At 47.1% G+C, this 21,204-nt stretch overlaps 2 protein-coding genes across 3 annotated transcripts; one reads left to right on the forward strand and one right to left on the reverse strand.

Moving 5' to 3' along the window:
- Positions 1-2,277: 2,277 nt before the first annotated feature.
- LOC127317325 (protein NRT1/ PTR FAMILY 3.1) lies at positions 2,278-6,219 on the forward strand. The gene is made up of 4 exons (XM_051347875.2): positions 2,278-2,509; positions 2,597-2,814; positions 2,893-3,467; positions 5,046-6,219. Exons 1-4 carry the CDS (start codon positions 2,431-2,433, stop codon positions 5,962-5,964), a joined length of 1,791 nt encoding a protein of 596 aa, XP_051203835.1. The 5' UTR covers positions 2,278-2,430; the 3' UTR covers positions 5,965-6,219.
- On the reverse strand, positions 3,798-8,032 carry LOC127317326 (uncharacterized). Of its 2 annotated transcripts, none has more exons than XM_051347877.2 (2): positions 7,540-8,032; positions 3,798-4,134 (listed from the first exon to the last, which is right to left on the reverse strand). In XM_051347877.2, the coding sequence occupies exon 1, from the start codon at positions 7,966-7,968 to the stop codon at positions 7,561-7,563; it is 408 nt and encodes a 135-aa protein (XP_051203837.1). In that variant the 5' UTR covers positions 7,969-8,032; the 3' UTR covers positions 3,798-4,134; positions 7,540-7,560. The 2 variants fall into 2 exon arrangements, with proteins under 2 accessions (XP_051203837.1, XP_051203836.1); XM_051347876.2 differs by having other exon boundaries at positions 3,798-4,150.
- Positions 8,033-21,204: the final 13,172 nt, after the last annotated feature.

The raw sequence follows: 21,204 nt of genomic DNA on the forward strand, positions 1-21,204 counted from the left end.
AGTATAATGAATTGCTTAGGATGCCTAGGCTTATCTCAACCTTACAAGCCCTAGTTGTTGATGAATCCAACTATGTTGTGATCCATCTTATACTTACTCCAGAAACTACTTGGAACCAGAATAAATTATAGCAAACCACAAACCTAATTACCATACTTGTTCTTTATCAAAGTACATGTTCTTCAAAAGTTATTCTTTTAAAATATATGACAATTAATCATTAACCATACCATATAGTACTAAAACTGACCACTGTTCTTTACTTGTTAACATTATACCAATTATCATTCTTTGTGTGCTCAAATGATTATTATGCTGTATTATTTACCTGTTGATAACACCAAGTAATCACACCTGAATAAGAACCTTGTATGTGAATCACTCTAAAAGTGCAACACACCCTAAACCAATCATTACCACTCACTAATCCTAAATCATCGGGGTTAGGTCACGCTTAGAACGATTGCATCTCATTCTTACGCATTATTGCATCCTTGCCAATCTTTTAAACATCGTCCTTACCGGACGATGATTCTATTTCAGAATTTGAAGTTATTGCGTATCGAAGACCTTGCCTGCATCATCTTGCAGTCAAGAAAGGCAAGTTCATCACTTGCTCATGTCATTTGATTATCTTTACCAAATTACTTGCAAAGTACTATGATTATCACTATTGCATAAAAACCAAAACCACTATTTTCATAACTATGAATATGACTATGTGGTGGGCAATGGAACCATGGATTGTGTTGATATGGTGGAGGTTCCATTGCAAGGGTTTATATCCATCTAGGATTAAACAACAAATGTCGCCAGTGATTCTTGTGCCGTAATACCCGTGTTAACCATAAGATCCGGAGTGGGACGGAGTAGTCAAAAGTGTTTCCACCTCTCGTTCACTTGTAATCCAAGGGGGCAAGCTGGTGAGGCTGGGGAGTCCTAAGTCCCCACGGCATAGTCCGTAGTACACTTGTCGCCCGAAGGAGCAAGATGGTGAGGCTGGGGAGTCCTAAGTCCCCACGGTATTGCGGTCTATGATGGGTTGCAGCTACCGGCGAAGGAGTTTGGTTCGATCCCAGACTGTCGTCGTGGTCGGGGTCCACCCTGAAATATATGGGAATAATGGGACCGGCGAGGACCCAGGGTCGGGGCATGCAACAAAGGGTGGGTGTTCGAGGTAGCGGAGGAACATGATTGGCTAGACCTTATACCGGGCCTCACACCATAGGAAGTGTGGACGGGTCATTCCCGGTTGGCACCAAGGTTAAGATCTCTTATGGGTAAAGCAACACACCTCTGCAGAGTGTAAAGAACCGTGACCTGTCACTCCCTGTTCCGGGATATGGAACTGCGAACGCTGCCGGAAAGGAGCTCCATGAAGTTCTAGTAAACCGGTGAAGGCTGACGGACATAGTTCTTCTGAATAAAAGCAACCTTTTGAAGAAATGGTTATGAAAACTTGCATTGGTATTAGACTTTCTGGTCTAATGCTGTAGCTAGTGCATTAAACACCTCTTTCCTATAATGAACTTGTTGAGTACGCTCGTACTCATCCCACTCCTAAATCCCCTGCTTAGATATGGAGGCATCAAAGGAGGATCTACAGTACAACGCGAAGATCGAGGAGTCAACAGCTATTTCAAGAGACAGGAACCTGTCAGAGGAGTCCAACACCACATCCAACAAGAAGAAAACCTAGTTTAGCCATAGAAGGGAACTAGCTTCCTAAACCTAGCTCCTATTTAGCTAGAATCTATTCTTAGCCTCTATAGCTAGTGAAATACTCTACAAATAGAGTTCGTGATAGGACTAGACTACGAGTCGTTCTTCTGGAGTTATTTGTAGTTTTACCTCATTGTAAAGTAGGAGGCTGTGATGCTCTTATGTAACAGAGTCGGTGTTGTAATTCTATAGACATACCTTGGACCCGCATATGTTTCTGTTGTACCACTCTGAGTGATATAATACTAGTGGAACGGTGTTTCATTGGTGTTATATCAGACTTGCATACTACACCATGCAGTGGTATGCCGGGTCACCACATTGAACACCCTCTATCGTTTGTGCCGGCCCGCTGATGATGCCCTAAGTCTCACCCTCACCTTGTTTGTCACATGGACACGGGACTCACCTTGTTCCTCTTTCGGAAATGTGAAAAGGGACCATGCCGAAAGGAGATTGGCAACGGCATTTGGCCAGGGACAGAAGTACCCGTACGTTTATTTAGTGGAGCACATAAATAATGCAATCAACCTCGGACAATTCCTCTTCCTTGTAAATAAACTTGGAAGCTTTTCTTATAGAGTCGAAGTGGTAGCTTATCTATAAATATGTGAAGCCTACAGCTGCTTTCACGAACTCGCCATAGAGGGAGCAGCAAGCGGTGGCAACACGTGCAATCGTACACCATCGCCACCACGAGAACAGAGAATGGCGGCTGAGGCGACGGCCATGGATGGGACAAAGAGCAAGAAGAAGGGCGGCCTAAGAACAATGCCCTACATCTTCGGTAAGAAAATTAATGGCATAGTACTCTCTTGCAAATTCATTTGAATTTATTTGCTTGCTTAACTTTGTGTTGTTGCTCGCGCGGCAGCCAATGAGGTGGCGGAGAAGCTCGCCGTGGTGGGCTTCTCGACGAACATGCTCATCTACCTCACCCAGCAGATGCACATGCCGCTCGCCAAGGCGGCCACCACCCTCACCAACTTCGGCGGCACCTCCGCCATGACCCCACTCATCGGGGCCTACCTCGCCGACGCCGTCATCGGCCGCTTCTGGACCATCGCCGGCGCCTCCCTCGTCTACCAAGTCGTACGTACACACACTGACACACATACAAACAGATGCATACGAAAGAGATAGAGCTGACTGTGGCGGCGCTTGTGGCAGGGGATGGCGCTCCTGACGGTGTCGGCCGCGCTGCCACAGTTCCGCCCCGCGCCGTGCGACACCGCCATCGCCGGCGGCAGCACGTGCGAGCAGGCGCTGCCGTGGCAGCTGGCGGTGCTGTACTTCTGCCTGTTCCTGAACTCGGTGGGCGCCGGCGGGTACCGGCCCTGCATCGTGGCGTTCGGCGCCGACCAGTTCGACGAGTCCGAGTCGGCCGAGCGCGCCCGCACATGGGGCTTCTTCAACTGGTACTACTTCTGCAACGGCGCGTCCATGCTGGTGGCCGTGACGGCGGTGGTGTACGTGCAGGACAACGTGGGCTGGGGCTGGGGCCTCGGCGTGCCGGCGGCGTGCATGGGCATCTCCCTCGCCGCGTTCGTCGCGGGCTACCCGATGTACAGGCGGCTCCAGCCCGTGGGGTCACCGTTCACGCGGCTCGCGCAGGTGGTCGTCGCCGCCGTCAGGAAGCGGCGGGTGGACATGGCGGGCGGGGAGACGGGGAGGCTGTACGAGAACGACGAGATGGACGCGCCCATCTCCATGTACGGCAAGCTCGTGCACACCAGCCAGCTCCGGTAAGTATTTCTGTTTCTTTTCTACAAGGAATTCTTGGGTTGGGTCCATAGAATTTCCTCTAGTCGAAGCATATCCTAATAGTCCATTTAGATCATTTATGGACAACGGGACGTAGGAGATGAGAAGGCGATGTCAGCAAAATGCGGCCAAAAATACAGCTGCCCGTGCTGAGCTAAGACGATATCCTCCTCTGGATTCTGGCACAGAAGTTGCAATCTGAGTTCCTTTCTACTTTCTGGCTCAAAAACAAGCCGTCTTCGAGTATTGTTTTCCCACGTTTGTACCCAAAACCTCCATTACTTTGAGACTTCGAGTCGGCATCGGCCATCGCAGCTTAAACATCCATCCCATTTCGGTGGCCTTTACGTGGTTTGACATTTTTTCTGCCCTTACAAGTTACCAAGATGAGCAGGTAATTAATGACACTAGTAGTTTTCTACACTCCACGCCATCTTCCCTAATCCATACTGCCATCGTACTTTCCTTATTTCAAAACAGCCACACTTTACATCTTAACCACGGCAACTTACTGTCAATAAACTTCTACCCTTCACATAATTTTGTGTTAAATCTTGAAGTCCATCGACACTAAATACTAGCAAACTTTACCCCAGGAAACACTACACGATGCTGGGTGTTTCAATGTTTTAGTCCATCGCCAACGACCTGTCCAAAGTTGATGCTGATAAGAAATGATGTAAAGCACGATAGTCAGTCTAATATTATCAGGCATGAAAGCTCGATAGTAAAAAAAAAATTGATATAAGCTCTCATCTATGTTACATCGACCAGCCGCCTCACCCATACAACTCACGGCAGTCGCCAATCAAATAGCAAGGGTGCAAATCTTTATTTTGCTTTAAGACCATTTCTAGTAGCAGAATGTCCAGCATCACAAAACAATAATTGACAACTATTCAAAAACTGAACCGTGGCCTTAATTCGTCCCAAAAGATCTAGTCATTCTCCACTGGAGCCAGGCTGCCAAAAAGATGAAGGAGCCACTCCAGGCCGAATCGACAAACTTATTTTTGGTTGGCAGTTCCCAAGCTGAGCAAATAGCAAACCGCGGAGCGCATTCAAATTCAGATACCCTCTTTTGTTCAAATCAAGTCTGCAACTTCCAATTCAGTCGGGATAAATCCAGACATGTGAATACTTCTAAATCAGGTTTGAAACTACCTACTTCTAATTAGGACAACTTTGAAATTGCAACTTGGGTTTATTCCCCAGAACGAACTTTCACAGCATCTCCGGAGCCTCCAAACTGGAAGGTTTTACTCAACAACAACAAAAAACTAAAAGGTTTCAAGTGAAATTCAACCAGGATTTCGGGCTTCTAGCCTTCCATGCACCAGTTTGATTTCCCCTCCTCTAGCATCCCGCTTTAGCAGACAGCAGTAGGTGTCACCTTGCACCCCCATCGGTCGGAGAGCAGCAAGGCCGGTACACCGGAGGCAACCATGGCAGCATTCCTGCCATTGTTTCTCTTTTGGCTTTTCCTCTCGTGAAATGCAAGCTCCTTGAACATGGAATTCTCAAAACAAATTGATTTGTTACTTGACTCTGTCGTGCAGCTTCTTCGACCGCGCTGCCATCATCACTGATGGCGACCTGCTCATGGCGGAGGCCACTTCAGGAAAGCAGCCGCCAGCCCCTGTCCCCAACATGTGGCGGCTGAGCACGGTGCACCGAGTAGAGGAGCTCAAATCAGTAATCCGCATGGGACCGATCTGGGCAGCAGGCATCCTTGTGATCACTGCATCGTCGCAACAGGGCACCTTCTCCTTGCAGCAAGCCAGCACCATGGACCGCCGAGTCGTGCCGCACCTGTCATCCTTCCAGATCCCTGCAGGGTCGATGACCGTCTTCTCCTTGCTGCCCATGCTCATCACCCTCTTCGTCTACGACCGTGCGCTCGTCCCACTGGCCCGCCGCTACACGGGGCTCGACCGCGGCATCTCCTTTCTCCACCGCATGGGAATAGGGTTCACCATCTCCGTGGCGGCTTCCCTCGTCGCTGGCTTCGTCGAGCGCCACCGTAGGGAGGCTGCGGCAGCTGGGGGGACCACAGATGCAGGGACGGCCCCGCTGTCCGCATACTGGCTGGTGCCACAGTACGCCCTGCACGGGATAGCGGAGGCGTTCAACTCGGTGGGACACCTCGAGTTCATGTACGACCAGGCACCAGAGAGCATGCGGAGCACGGCGACGGCACTCTTCTGGCTCTCCATCTCGCTGGGGAGCTACGTGAGCACACTGCTCATCACAGTGGTGCACCGGTGGAGCGCCGGCCCTGATGGATCCAACTGGCTGCCGGACAACATCAACCATGGCAAGCTGGACTACTTCTACTGGGTTGTGACGCTGCTGCAGGTCATGAACCTGGTGTACTACCTGATATGCGCTAGGCAATACAAGTTCAAACCCGTGCAGCACCACAAGGCGGGGGAGGGGGATGACAAGTCCATGGTGGAGCTGCAAGAAAATGTTTGAGTGAGTAACAACATGCAATCTAGTACTCCCTATGTTGTCTATGCAGGTACAGGTCTAGCTAGCTAGAAGAAGGTAGATAGATCTGTGGAGATTGAGGTAAATGCATATGTAATTCAGGATTTGTATGGAGATCAGGAACAGAGAGTAATGTTGCTGATTCACTAGCTAGTTGAGCTAATATCAGGTTTCAAGAAATTTGTAGTTCTGCTCGCTATGCTTAAAGTTAATAGCTCGGGATGAGGGTTGTTCAGGTTATATGGAAGTGTCTGATGGCAAATTTTTCTGACAAACCTGTCAATGTCAGAAACCATCTGATCTTGGCAGCATAATTCTTAAATCACAACTCAGCAGCACTGATAAATTTTCTTGAAAATAAAAGAATCATAACACCCTTTTGTTTCTACTGATGCTCTCGAGTAATTTTTTTAGCTCTGTCTTTGATATGATAAGCACAGACACACACTGCACTGTAGGAGTTTAATCCAGGTGAATGAAAGCAAATGTGGTAACTCACAGCCTTATGATGTGGAACTAATGGATCACCGAATATTCAAATCTGAGTTTCTAAAGTTTCAGTTGGCGGACAAGGCCTGAGGAGTGGGGGCTGTTCCTTTGGGTACTGAAGATCGGGGAATGAGGGTGTGCTAAGATCATTATGAACTTTTCGATCTCGCGGAGCTCAAAATAAGATTGTGCACATCTTTCTGTTCAGTTTTAGGATCAACTAAGTGCAACTAATAATTTCAGTGACAAATAGCAGAACTGTAGAATGTGATTAGGGACAAAATCTGTACTAGTGCCTACTTTGAGTTTGATCTCACAAGGTTTCGTTATATAGCACTGCTAATGTCAGCAAGAACCCGCGACTAGTATATTTGTTGATGAGAACCTTCTCATCACGCTGGAAAACCCATGACCAGCAAACCACAGGAGCAGAGTGGCTCAATAAACGCCAAACCCATGATCCTGTAAGGCTGTAACTATAAATTCCAATTCCAATAGTTTGATTCTAATAGGCTGACATCTCGCTGAATTGGGGAATATACTCTAGAGCTTCAGTTGCTGCCTAGGGCAGGGGAGATGGCTGGATAGGGTTGTCCTTTTGGGTTTTGGGGAGCGTGCCCGTGGAATGAGGGTGGGCTAAGCTAATTCTGAACAGTTCGAGCTCGCAAGCTCAACTGGGTGGTTACCAGTTATAACTTAAGCTTCTACACCTTTTCTTCAATTTTAGGTTCGATGAACTATTAAGTGTAACCAGTAATAAAAGTGTGTAAGAAACGATTAGAGACAAGTCTGTACTAACACCTAATTTTGGTTTGGTTACATGTGGTTTCATGTTATAACTCTGCAAAAATGCCAGTAAAATCATGCAGCTAGTATATTTGCTTATCGGACACAGCACCTCATCATGCCCCAAAACCCATGATCACACAGGAGCAGAGTGCATCGATACCAAACTCGCCGTCCGGAACAGTAATTCCAATTCCAATAGTTCTATTCAATACCACTCAACACGCTAACGTCTCGCTCAATATCGTGATAAAAATTATTAACACGAAACAATTAGGGGTTTACCACATCAGAAAACAGTCGTCATCAGGCGGTGGGCTTGCGCTGGAACCCCTCGGAGGGGTCGAGCGGGTCCGCAGGGGAAGGGAGCACGGCGGTGACGGCGGCGGCAGGAGGCCCGACGGGGAGGCGGCGGGAGATCATCTCGTCGACCTTGGCGGGGTCGCCGGAGAGGAGGGCCTCCACGGTGCCGTCGCGGCGGTTGCGGACCCAGCCGGCGAGCCCGAGCGCGCGCGCTGTCTCCACCGTCCAGTCGCGGAAGAAGACGCCCTGCACGCGGCCCTTCACCACCACCCGGACCGCCTTGGGGGCTGGCTGCTGCGGAGGCGGCGGGGTCGCGGAGGCTGCTGCGGCGGTGGCCATGGCGCGGCGAGATGCGGTGGCGTTGGCGGGGAAGAGGACGCGGGAAGCCGTGGCAGGGATGGAAGGGAACATTCTGGAGAAGGGAGGAGCGGCGTTCAGATTTCAGCGATGGTTGCCGGGAGAGTACAAGATCGAGAGACCCGATCAATCTAAAACGACAAAAATAATAAAATGAACTAAACCGATTATCATTTAATTTCTGAGTGTGTTTAATTACCGAAATCAACATCACAATGCATTAACAAATACTTGTTGTATTACCAGGAGCCAAAGGCCACAATATATAGTATACATGTACATGCGCAAATATGCAGGAAGCCCCCAACTACAATATACAGATATACAGATATATACTCTAACACCCCCTCTCAAACTCATGGTGGATCCACAACACTGAGTTTGGAGAGTAATAAGTCATGCCGCGCTCGAGTTTGTGCATTTGTAAAGAAATCCGCCAACTGCAAATCTGAAGGCACATAATGAACCGCAACAACCTCATCCTGCACCTGAGCGTGTATAAAAAACATCAACACCAATATGCTTGGTCAGCTCATGCTTGACCGGATCACGTGCAATACTGATAGCACATGTACTGTTAGACAAAAGTGGAGTGGGTGTCGTAACGGAGACCCCAAAATCTGCAAGCAACCACCGTAACTAGGTCACCTCAGCAATCAACAAAGCCATAGCCCGCAACTCAGCCTCAACACTGAACGGGAAACCGCTACCTGTTTCTTCGTCTTCCAAGCAACAAGCGAACCACCAAGAAACACACAATAAGCAGAAAGTGAACGACGATCCGTAGGATCACTCGCCCACGTGGCATCCGAGTAGCAGTGGAGCTGGAGAGAGCTGGAACTAGGAAAGAAAAGGCGACGAGTGATCGTGCCACGAAGATAACGAAGGACACGGAGGAGATGACTGTAGTGAACGGTGGTAGGAGCTGAGACAAACTGACTCAGAATATGAACAGGATAAGAAATATCAGGACGAGTGACAACAAGATAAACAAGACTCCCAACAAGATGGCGATAACGTGTGGGATCAGGAAGAGGATCACCATCAGTAGGACGGAGCTTAACATTAAGCTCCATAGGAGTATCAACCGTGCGCTCATCCCCAAGAGCAGCACGAGCAAGAAGATCTTGAATGTACTTTTTCTGAGAGATAGAAAAGCCATCAGAAGTGGAGGTAACCTCAATCCCAAGAAAATAGCGAAGAGGACCAAGATCAGTCATAAGAAACTGATCTCAAAGACGAGCTTTGACAAAGGCAATATACTCAGGATCATCACCAGTAATGATCATATCATCAACATAGAGAAGAAGAAGGGTGCGTTCACGAGGAGAAGTGTGAACGAAAAGTGCTGGATCATGAAAACTAGGAGAGAATCTAGCAACAGTCACCACAGAGGCAAAACGCTCAAACCAGGCATGGGGGGCCTGTTTCAGACCATAGAGAGAACGTCGAAGACGACAAACCATCTCATCGGGAACAGAATACCCAGGAGGAGGCTGCATGTAAACCTCCTCACTCAACTCGCCATTAAGAAAAGCGTTCTGAACATCAAGCTGGGACGCAGACCAGCGTCGAACAGAAGCAACATCAAGAAGAGTACGCACAGTGGTCATATGAGCCACAGGGGCAAAAGTCTCATCATAGTCACGGCCGTGCTCCTGCTGAAAGCCACGAGCCACAAGACGCGCTTTATAGCGCTCAAGAGATCCATCAGAGCGGATCTTAATTTTATAGACCCACTTACACGTGATAGGACGAACACTAGAAGGAGGAGAAACAAGATCTCAGGTGCCAGTGGGCTCAAGCGCAGCGATATCTTCAGCCATGGCAAGCTGCCATTCAGGATGACGCTCGGCATCCCGATAAGAAGTCGGCTCGGAGACGACAGAGAGACCATACTGACTAGGAGAGTAACGGGCTGGAGCACGACGCTGACGAACAGGCCGTGAAGGGGGATGCTCATCGGCAGAGGACACCTCATCAGAAGAAGAGGAAGAAGGAACAACATCAGAAGGATCCGAAGCCGGAGAACGAGGAGTACTAGGGGAACTAGACGGAGGAGAGGATGGCGCGGAAATCAAAGGGGGCGCATCAGAACTAGGAGGGGGAGGAGAAGGGACAGCAGGGGGTGCATCCGGAAAAACAAGAAAAGAGATATCATCCACCGGGTAAGTACCAGAGGTGGGACGAGGATAGAAGGGACGCATCTCATCAAACGTGACGTCACGAGAGATGCGCATCCGACGACCAACAGGATCCCAACAGCGATAGCCCTTATGCTCATCACTGTATCCGAGAAAAACACACTCAATAGATTGAGCGGTCAGTTTGGTGCGTTCGCGAGGAGGGAGAAGGACATAGCAAACGCAACCAAACAAACGAAGAATCGAGTAATCTGGAGAGCTACCAGAAAGACGCTCGAGAGGAATGCCACCTTGAAGGACAACAGAAGGCTGAATGTTAATGAGGTAAGTCGACGTCGCGACGGCCTCAGCCCAGAAATGCGGCTGAAGAGAGGAAGCAATCATCATAGCACAGGTAGTCTCAAGAATATGACGATGCTTACACTCGGCGACACCATTTTGAGCATGGGCGCCGGGACACGAGAACTGAGCGAGGGTGCCCTGCTCAGCAAGAACACCACGCAGGTGCTGGGAGATATACTCTCCGGCAGAATCAGCACGAAACACACGAATAGGCGTGGAATACTGAGTACGAACCATGGCTGCAAAACGCTGATAAATAGAGAGCACCTAACTGCGAGAGTGCATAAGAAACAACCAGGTGTACCGTGAAAAATCATCAATAAACAAAATATAGTATCGATGACCCTCTTTTGAAGGAAAGGGAGCCGGACCCCAAACATCCGAATGAACTAAATCAAAAGGTCGCTGAGATACAGACGCACTAGTAGGATAGGGAAGCTGAATCTGTTTGCCTAACCTACAACCCTGACACGAATGCAAAGACACATCTCCTGAGACAGACCCCAGAAGACCACTATGAACTAATGACGATAAACGGGAGCCACAGAGGTGACCCAGCCGATGATGCCACTGCTGAAAAGATCCAGTGACAAAAGCAGCAACCGCAGGAGAACTGGCAGATGAAGTGTCAGCAGGACGAACGTGAAGCCAGTCTAACTCCCAGAGCCCCGGGGACTCAAGGCTGCGAGGGCCAGCTCCAACCAGGGCATGTGTACGGCGGCCTGAACAGCACAAGAATCAGCGTCAAGAATGACGCGACAACCAGAATCAGTAAGCTGACTAGCAGAAAACAGGTTCATCTTAAGACTAGAAATATGAGAACATCAGTAACAGAGAAAGAGGAAGTAGAAAGGGTGCCTCGACTGGAAACAGGAAGAGAGGTACCATCAACAGTGATAACACGGACAGGAGAAACAAGAGAGTGAAGATCAGAAAGAATAGAAGACGCGGAAGTCATATGAAAAGAAGCTCCAGAATCCAGATACCACTGGGATGACGTACCTGACTGTGTAGAAGGTGGTGGTCGCGCGGTGCCAGAAGATCCAGGCACAAAACCAGCAGTACCCATCGAGGAAGAGCCTGTAGCAGCGAGCAGACCACGAAGACCACGGATAATGTCCTGATCAGATAGCGCAACAACAGAAGATCTGAAGAACCAGCCTGCCGACGAGTGTTGTACCGCTGACGTAAGCTGGGATCCCTCTGCCAGCAGCTAGAGACAGTGTGGCCAGACCTGCCACAGTAGGTGCAGGGAGGTGCTGTCATACCACGAGGCTGCTGAGGCTGACTCTGGCCCTGGACTGGAGGAGTAGAGAGTATCGGCGGTGCTGGAGACCACAACGATGCCGGCGGCATAGGAGGTCCACGGGCAGACGGCACAGGAGGGCCACAAGCAGCAAGTACAGGGTGAACCTCAAGAAGACCAACACCACGAAGACGAGTCTCCTCAGCACGAAGCTCAGCCAGTACCTCAGAGAGCGGAACACGACCACGGGCAAGCAGTTGTGCACGGCGCGGCTCAAACTCCTTACGGAGCCGCGACAAGAACTCAAAAACGCGCTGAAACTCCAGATCTGCGCGCACAGTCAGACAACAGGGTCAGGTGGCACACATAGTTGTACGAAGAGAATCAAGCTGACGCCAAATAGCAGCACTCTGAGTGTAGAACTCATCAATAGTGGAATCACCCTGCTGAAGGGCATGCTCCTGGCGGACCACAGACAGGTAAAGAGCATCCCCAGACGGTTGATAGCGCTGACGAAGAAAAGCCCACTGAGCAGCAGCAGTGGGAAGACCCATGAACTCAGCAACATACTGAGGCGGAACACTGGAGGTGAGAACATCAGCAGCACGAGCATCCTCATCTATCCACTGAGTGTAGTCAGTCAGATCCAGCAGGTAAGTCGCAACGGCAGTAGAGTGGTCCTGGACCTTCCGGTCATAATCAGCCAGAGCAGCATCATCAGCACTCTTGGCTGCATCCTTATCCGCCTGAGTAGCATCAGGGGCAAGGGCAACGGGCGGCGGTGCAACAGGCACCGTAGGAGCAACGGAGCGCGGCGGACAGGAGACCTCGCCAGAAAGCACACCCCAAAGACGAAGACCGCGCATGTGGACGCGCATAAAGGCAGCGAAATCAGGATAATTCGCGCAATCAAAAATCAACGGGTAGCGAGAAATCGCAACATAGCCCGACGAGGAAGACATAGTACTTTTTTTAACACATGATCTGGTCAACAACAGAAGAACAGCAGCCGCCGGCGGGAGATTGCCGGCGAGACAGGCCAAATCCCGGCGATGGAGGGCCGATTGCCGGCCCCGGCGGCCTTTTCCCGGCGGTTCCCGGTGATTCTCGGCGGTCCTGGCGGCGCATGTCCTGGCGGTAGGAGCGCCTGGCGGGGGCGAGCTGGAGCAAGGAGACCGAGCAGGTCCTGGCGTGGATCGATCGGGTCGAGGCGGGGATCGATCGGAAGTTGCAGAAGGGGCCGATCGATCGAGGACGAGAGGCGGACGGGCGACGAAGACGAACGGGCAGAGCGGCCGGACGAAGAGGAGCCGGCCGGGGCGGACGGAGAGCGGCGGCCGGAGGACGGCGGCCGGACAAGCGGCAACGACGGACAAGCAACGTTGGCCGGGAAACTAGAGAACCAATTTTTGCTCTGATACCATGTTAGGGCAATATACTTGTTGTGTTATCAGAGGGTTAAAGGCCACAATATATAGTACATGTACAGACGCAAATATGCAGGAAGCCCCCTAACATATGGGGAAACTACAATATACAGATATACAGATATATACTCTAACAAAACTAAGCATATCTAGCGGATCTGAATATGGAGAAGTACTAGTGCAAGTAGAGGGAGGGTAAACACGTACATCGCGCCCAGCTGACTATAGAGGTCGCTCTAGCAGCAACATCACCATGGTTGTTGATATCGCCCATGATATTGTGGGAGTAGCTAGCTCTATCAACGCAGACGAACCAGCGAGCGAAAACTTAAACAACAGGGACCAATCGCGTCGAAACTCTACCCAAAACCTTATCGCCTGCCTCCTGTCATAGAATCTCAGCGAGCTGGATATCGAAGACCTGCTCTCAGGGTACATGGTTCGGAGGTATTAATGGTCAACGTTCATATAAGAGGCTGGAGCAAGTGTGACTAGTGGTCTTTGCGCCAATAATACAAACTGAGCCAAATCAAAAATATCCTCTGCTTCATATGATGTTTAATATGCATGGTGGAAAATAAAATAAGTTATAATTGTGGGTGCATTCTGCAAAATAACTAATGGGGTCTTTTTATCAAAACCAATGGCACGACTATCGAGAAAAAATATAGAAATAGAGGGATGTGATAAGACATAGACGTCAACCATTATGGGTAATTTTGTGCCAGCACATGTGAAGCTAAGCGTGAGGAAGGCCCTAGCATGATTTATGACAATCTCAATATCTCATCAGAGAGAATTTTATCAAGAGCAGTATGAAAAAATGTTAAAGTTATATGGTCATGCAGTTTGGGTGGCCATACAAACCTAGAGTGTGGATCATGTGTACATGATGAATGTGAACTCCAGTGTCGGAATTTTTGATGGCGGATTGGTCTATATGATGTTGCTGTAGAATTGGGGGCAACTGTGGTGGACGGGTTGGACCTAAAGGTTATCGGGAAGGTCGAGGAAGAGGATCTATCGTGACCAAGGTAGGGTAGCCCAAGCAACCTGGAGACACAATAATGTTCTTGCAAATTTAAATGGCATATATAGTTCGTGTTGAGGATCCTCTGCCGGATACGGGTACACTAGTAGTAAACGGGTCTTTTGTTCGCAGCTGCCGGGAACATTAGTCTCGGTCGCATTTAGAACCGAGACTAATGTGTATTAGTCCCGGTTCCAACGTCTGGGACGCCGCACGGGCACAACATGCAAAGTCCCGGTTCAAACGGAACATTTAGTCCCGGTTGGAGACACCAACAGGGACTAAAGGGGTTGTAGCAGGCGTGAACCCCTTTAGTCCCGGTTTGTGTCTCCAACCGGGATTAAAGGATCATCTTTATATATATCACCGTGCCTGCCCAAACTTGTGTGTGAGCCACACTTAGCTTTGAGAGGTGTATGTTGGTTTTCTTTTCCCTTCTTATGCACAAGAGGTGCTCGATGAAATGCTTGAGAGCATGATGCCACTTGAGTTCACAAAAAAAACATGATATGAAGTGCCTGAGCCACACTTAAGCTTTCTCCTCTTTTTTTCTCCTCGATCGAGGTTAGCAACTTTATCCTTTCATCTGTCATTGATAAAATGCATGTGTCGATGTACATCACGTCTCCATATATTCATGATGTTCTGTAATGGTCTTTGATAATACTAATTATATAATGTAGATGACCGATGCACTACCGAGTTCATTACAAGCCCGCATTATTTTATTTGATGTACGGTGACCGAAGCATTGCCGAGTTCATTACGGGCCTGCATTATTTTATCGGTGTGGATGATGAGAACAATCAGACTGGTTTTATGTGTTGTCCATGTGGTGTCTGTCAGAATAAGAAGGATTGCTATTCATCGAAAATCCTACACACCCACTTTCTTTGGTCCGGTTTCATGCCAGCTATAATTGTTGGACCAAGCACAGAGAAAGAAGGGTTATGATGGAAGACAATGAAAAATAAGAGGATAATGACAACTATCTTATGTTCCTTGAATACGGTGATACTATAACAGGGGAAGCTGAAGATCAAGAGGCATCATATGAGCTCGTTGATGATCTTCACTAGGCCATTGTTGATGCACAGAGAGAATGTGAAAGTGAAAAGGAAAAGTTGAAACTGGACTATATCAGCCTCTGATGTCTACGTGTGCTTCTATTCTTGTAGACAGTGTTGGGCCTCCAAGAGCAGAGGTTTGTAGAACAGCAGCAAGTTTCCCTTAAGTGAATCACCCAAGGTTTATCGAACTCAGGGAGGTAGAGGTCAGAGATATTCCTCTCAAGCAACCCTGCAAAGATACAAGAAGTCTCTTGTGTCTCCAACACACCTAATACACTTGTCAGATGTATAGGTGCACTAGTTCGGCGAAGAGATAGTGAAATACAGGTGATATGGATGAATATGAGTGGTAATAACAATCTGAAATAAATATGGCAGCAAGTAAACATGTAGCAGAACTTGTTGGAAACGGTGCCAGAAAATAGCTTGCTGGCGTGGGAGGCAATTCTCTGTGGTGTAACTTTTCTATTCGGGAACAAGGCCTAGGGATCCTACTTTCACTAGTGGACACTCTCAACAATGATCACATAATAAATAACTTCTCCTCACTTGTGCTACATACACTCTTTTGTTGGATAACAAACACCATTCATTGTGTAGGGCTACAAGAGCTCCCTCAAGCCGGAGTTAACAAGCTCCACAACATTCGGCATTCATATTTAAGTAACCTTTAGAGCATAATAGACCGTTTCAATTTAGACCGAGTATTAACATAGCATACACACTGCCACCTTTAAGCTATGAAAGGGGGAATAGATCACATCAATACTATCATAGTAATAGTTAACTCCATAATCTACAAGAGATTACAATCATAACCTACGCCAAGTACTACATGATGCACACACCGTCACCTTTACATCATGAAGGAGGAATAGACTACTTTAATAACATCACTAGAGTAGCACATAGATTAATAGTGATACAAAGCTCATCATATGGATCTCAATCATGCAAGGCAGCTCATGAGATCATTGTATTGAGGTACATGAGAGAGAGATTAACCACATAGCTACCGGTAGAGCCCTTAGCCTCGATGGAGAACTACTCCCTCCTCATCATAGGAGACAGCAGCGGCGATGAAGATGGCGGTGATGTCGATGGAGATGCCTTCCGGGGGCAATTCCCCGTCCCGGCGGCGTGCCGAAACAGAGACTTCTGTCCCTCGAATCTTGGCTTCGCGATGGCGGCGGCTGCGTAACTTTTATCGTCCCGTGGCTTATTCCTTTAGGGTTTTCGCGACGGAGGCTTTATATAGGCGGAAGGGCAGCCTCGGAGGAGTCCTGGTGGGGCCACACCATAGGGGGGCGCCCCCCCCCCTTGGCCGCGCTGCCATGTGGGGTGGGGCCCCAGGGCTCCCCTCTGGTCCCTCTTCGGTGCTCTGGAAGCTTCCGTGAAATATAAGACCCTGGGCGTTGATTTCGTCCAATTCCGAGAATATTTCCTTTGTAGGATTTTTGAAACCAAAAACAGCAGAAAACAGAAACTGACACTTCGGCATCTCGTTAATATGTTAGTTCCGGAAAATGCATAAAAACGATATAAAGTGTGAACAAAACATGTTGGTAATGTCATAAAACTAGCATGGAACATAAGAAATTATGGATACGTTGGAGACGTATCAGCCTCTTTTGTTCATTTCTTCAGATCAAGTAATTAATAACTTATTTATTCATTTTCTTTGCGGGGAAGGGTTTGGAAATGGTTCACCAATGCGGTTATCGGTCAATGAAAACCGAAGCTGCGTTTTACACGGAAGCATGTAAGTATTACTAGATCCGCGCATCTCTTTAGTTCTAGTTTCAATACCATTATCATTCTTGATTATTATTTAACTTTATTATATTCTCGCAAAGTGGTTGAGGCGGGCACATGGGACTAATTTGTGTGCATTCTACGTTTGTGGGTACATCCGCATCAGGACCGGTGAGCGGCGCATAGCTGATTTCCTACAAGTACGTAAACAATATTCATAATTTTCTTTTATTACCATCAATTGTGTTGAGTTTCATTCATAATTTTCTATATGATGTTTTGATATACCCCTCCGTCCTTAAATAAGTGGACATCTAGTTCTAAACTTTGTCCACAAAGGAGTGTCCTCCTATCTTCCCAATGCATTTTAATTGTTTCTCTCTCATCACACGGCAATCAAACTCAATAATATTAAGCACGTATTCTTCTTGTTTTCTATATGCACTTAGCTTAATGGAGGTGAAAGAATTAAAGAGGAGCGATGCATGTTTCCAATGTATTTTTTCCTGTACTTCATAATTTGTCTTGAAAAACCCGCATGTACACTTATTTGTGGACGGAGGGAGTATATTCACACAACTCATATACTCATATTGATCTCCTTCTTTTAAAGAACGATAAGCTGCGGGACCAGCTCCTACCGAAGGACCGCGTACAAGCAATTCAAGAGGAATTGGTAGGATTTTTTTGCTTATGGAGGTCATATCTCCTGCCGGAGAATCCCATTGGCGCGGCTAATGTCTCCATGTAATTTAGTGATCTCCATGTAATTAGATAGAATCTATGCCAGGTTGTATATATAGACAAAAGTTTTCGTATGTAACCAAACCGCAGTGCATGCTATCATTGCCATCCACTCATGTGCTGAGATCCGTGCTAAGAATAGAAAAACCTTTTAAGAAATATGCAGATTCTAATTTAGTACTCCTAATACTCTGATGGCGGAACAGGTAGAATATGTAGTAGCGTAGAGACCGTATAAGAGAACTTGTTTGAAATGAAAAAGAATTGGAACACAATATGAAAAAGGAAAACACAAAATAAAGGGGCTAAATCCCTAAACCCTAGAGCTTTCTTTAGTCCCGGTTGGTGTTACCAACTGAGACTAAAGGTCCTCCAGTCCGAGCATGTAGTCGCAGCCACGTGAAGGATCTTTAGTCCCGGGACTAGAGGTCATCCCGATTCGGGACTAAATGCCCATTTTGTACTAGTGGTACATGTCGTGTAGGCTTTAAACATCGAGGCCTGCCCGTGGTCGCCGCACCCGTGCTAGCACGGACAGAAAAAAGCCGACTAGAGAAACTGTGGTGCGAGCGACATTTTTTCTTCGCTCCGCACTTCACAACACACCGCATGTTCTCGTGCGCGGAACCAAAATTGAAACGCCTCGGTCCATTATTAGACGATGCATTTTTTAATGCCATGCATACATAAGTTGTGGCGCAAAATTATGACGTCGCTGGTAGATCTTTTACCCCACCAATGGTAATCAAAATCAATAATTCATAATGAACCGATCGATCGGGAGTGATGTTTTGGCACATGAGAGCGTATGCTCCCTTTTCTTTAAAATGCATGTTAGGCACATTTTCAAATGTCAAAAAATTTGAAATAAAAATTTCACACATACATCTTTGTGTGCTACGGGCTTACAAAGTCGTTTCATGAAAAATCGACTTGTCGTGTGGCGTGTGTAAAAAAAATAAAATTCGGTGCTAAAAAAGACTTGTCGTGAGATAAATTTTCTCTTTTTCACGTAGACAAAAAAATATTATTTTTTCGTGAAACTACTTGACGAACATACATATATTATGGAGATGTAAATGTAAATTTTTTGTCACAATTTTTGAACACTTGAAAATATGTTTTTATGGTAGAGCGATCATACGCACCTGGGAGCCGAATTGAGTTTCTGCAATCAATTCTTCTATTAAGACAGTAATCTCGATGCCATCAAGATATCAAATCTATAATAATCTTACAATAAATATAGTGAAAACTAATCTAATAAATTTCTTCACTTATTCTATGAATCTCCAATACAAAAGAAAATAAAAACTCATTAAAACATCTACACAGTAAGTGGATAAAATTTCTCCACTTATCCCACGAGATTATAAATGGAGAAATCTACCTAATTTAATCTTGAGTGCCTCTCTATTCTACGAGATTCTACACGCACACTGCTATGACGGCGGTGGCAACATGGCCGGCTTCCTCCGCGCACGGTATTCCGTTGATGGTGGCGACATGGTCGTTTTCCTCCGCGCACGACATGTTCCCACCATCCTTTGCACGCCAAACTCTGACGACGACATCTAGATGCCGTCCATTCTGCACGCATTCTTGGATCTGAAAGGCACACCAAATCAATTAAAATAGGAAATAGAGGTGGAAGTGAAAAAACAAGAACATGATATAAGATGGAAACCATACTTTTAAACCAAGAATGGAGGTGGAGGACTGCAATACGTAGGCAACACCACATCGGGGCATAGGATCCGACATGACAACCTTCAGTTCAACTTGGGCTTCATCTCCTTGCCATAATCGAGAGTGTGGATAGCAGTTAGTAACAAAGATGGGAGTTGGTGAGATCTAATTTTCTAAGTCGAGCTAGGGTTCGTTGGAGTCGATAGATGTGAGTGCGGGAGCGTACAGAGAGGGGAATATAGATTGGGAAATGCTGGATAAGTGTTCCATGTATTTTATAAAGGGTTTATTTATGTTCTCCGAAGCTATTGTGGCCATTTATTTGTGTCGTGTATGCACAAAAGACACATATAAAGACAATGCACGACTCGACAAAGATGGGACACATTTGTTAGCGAGACATTGTTGACAAGTCAGTGGGACGTGCCTGACCATTCTCTAGTTTTGGCCTAAATTTGTACGTCCCTTACAATGAAAGGCGCAACAATAAATGCCTCCCTTTCTCAACCACGGCATTACCTGGTGTTGGGCTTGCCTGACACGCTGATGTTGTGCAAAGCACACAGTTGGGAAACCCCAAGAGGAAGGTATGATGAGCACATTAGCAAGTTTTTCTCAGTAGGAAACCAATGTTTAATCGACCAGTAGGAGAAAGAAATCATTTCTGAAGGTGTTGCTAGCTGACTTTTGGCAGGGCGCACTACCGGTGTCAGCAACAACGTGAAACCTGCACACAACACAACTAAAATACTTTGCCCCAACTTACAGTGAGATTGTCAATCTCACCGGTTTTGTTGAAAACAAAGGATTAAACGTATAGTGTGGAAAGTGATGTTTGTTTGCAGTGAAATAAAGAGAACGGTGCTTGTAGTAAATAAACAGAACATGTATTTGCAGTGTAAAAGAAATGACCGGGTCCACAGTTCACTAGAGGTGTCTCTTCATAAAGATAAATAATATGTTGGGTGAACAAATTACAGCTGGGCAATTGACAGAATAAAGACCATACATGACAAGATGATTACTATGAGATTTATTTGGGCATTACAACAAGATACATAGACCGTAATCCAACCGAGTCTATGACTATAATCCACCTTCCGGTTAGCATCCGCACCCCTTTCAGTATTAAGTTGCAAGCAACAGATTATTGCATTAAGTAAAGTGTGTAAAGTAAACAATAGAATTATTCTTGGATAAAGCATTGTTATTTTCTCCCTAGTAGCAACAACACATATACAACCTTAGAAGTTATTGTCACTCTCCCAGATTACTAGAGGTATAAACCCACTATCGAGCATAAATACTCCCTCTTGGAGTCACAAGCACATACTTGGCCAGAGTATCTACTAGCAACGGAGAGCATGCAAGATCACAAATAACATATGACAAGTATATAATCAATCTCAACCATAGTATTCAATATTCATCAGATCCCAGCAAACACAACATGTAGCATTACATAAAGATGATCTTGATCACGATAGGCAGCTCACAAGATCTAAACATGAAGCATAATTGGAGAAGACAACCATCTAGCTACTGCTATGGACCCGTAGTCCAGAGATGAACTACTCACGCATCACTTCGGAGGCGGGTATGGTGATGAAGAGGCCTCTGGTGATGATCTCCCTCTCCGGAAGGGTGCCGGGAAGAGCTTCAGAACCCTCCCGAGTTAGGGTCGGCGATGGCGGCGGTGACGGAACTTTTCGTGGATGGAGGCTAGGGTATTTAGGTTTTTCCCGATCAGTTGAATTTATAGGCGGAAGGGCGAGGTCGGTGGGAGCCCAAGGGGGCCACACCATACCTAGGCGCGGCCAGGGGGTGGGCCGCGCCTAGGGGT

This window comes from Lolium perenne, chromosome 7 (assembly GCF_019359855.2).
Source record: "Lolium perenne isolate Kyuss_39 chromosome 7, Kyuss_2.0, whole genome shotgun sequence".
Classification (NCBI taxonomy): domain Eukaryota; kingdom Viridiplantae; phylum Streptophyta; class Magnoliopsida; order Poales; family Poaceae; genus Lolium; species Lolium perenne.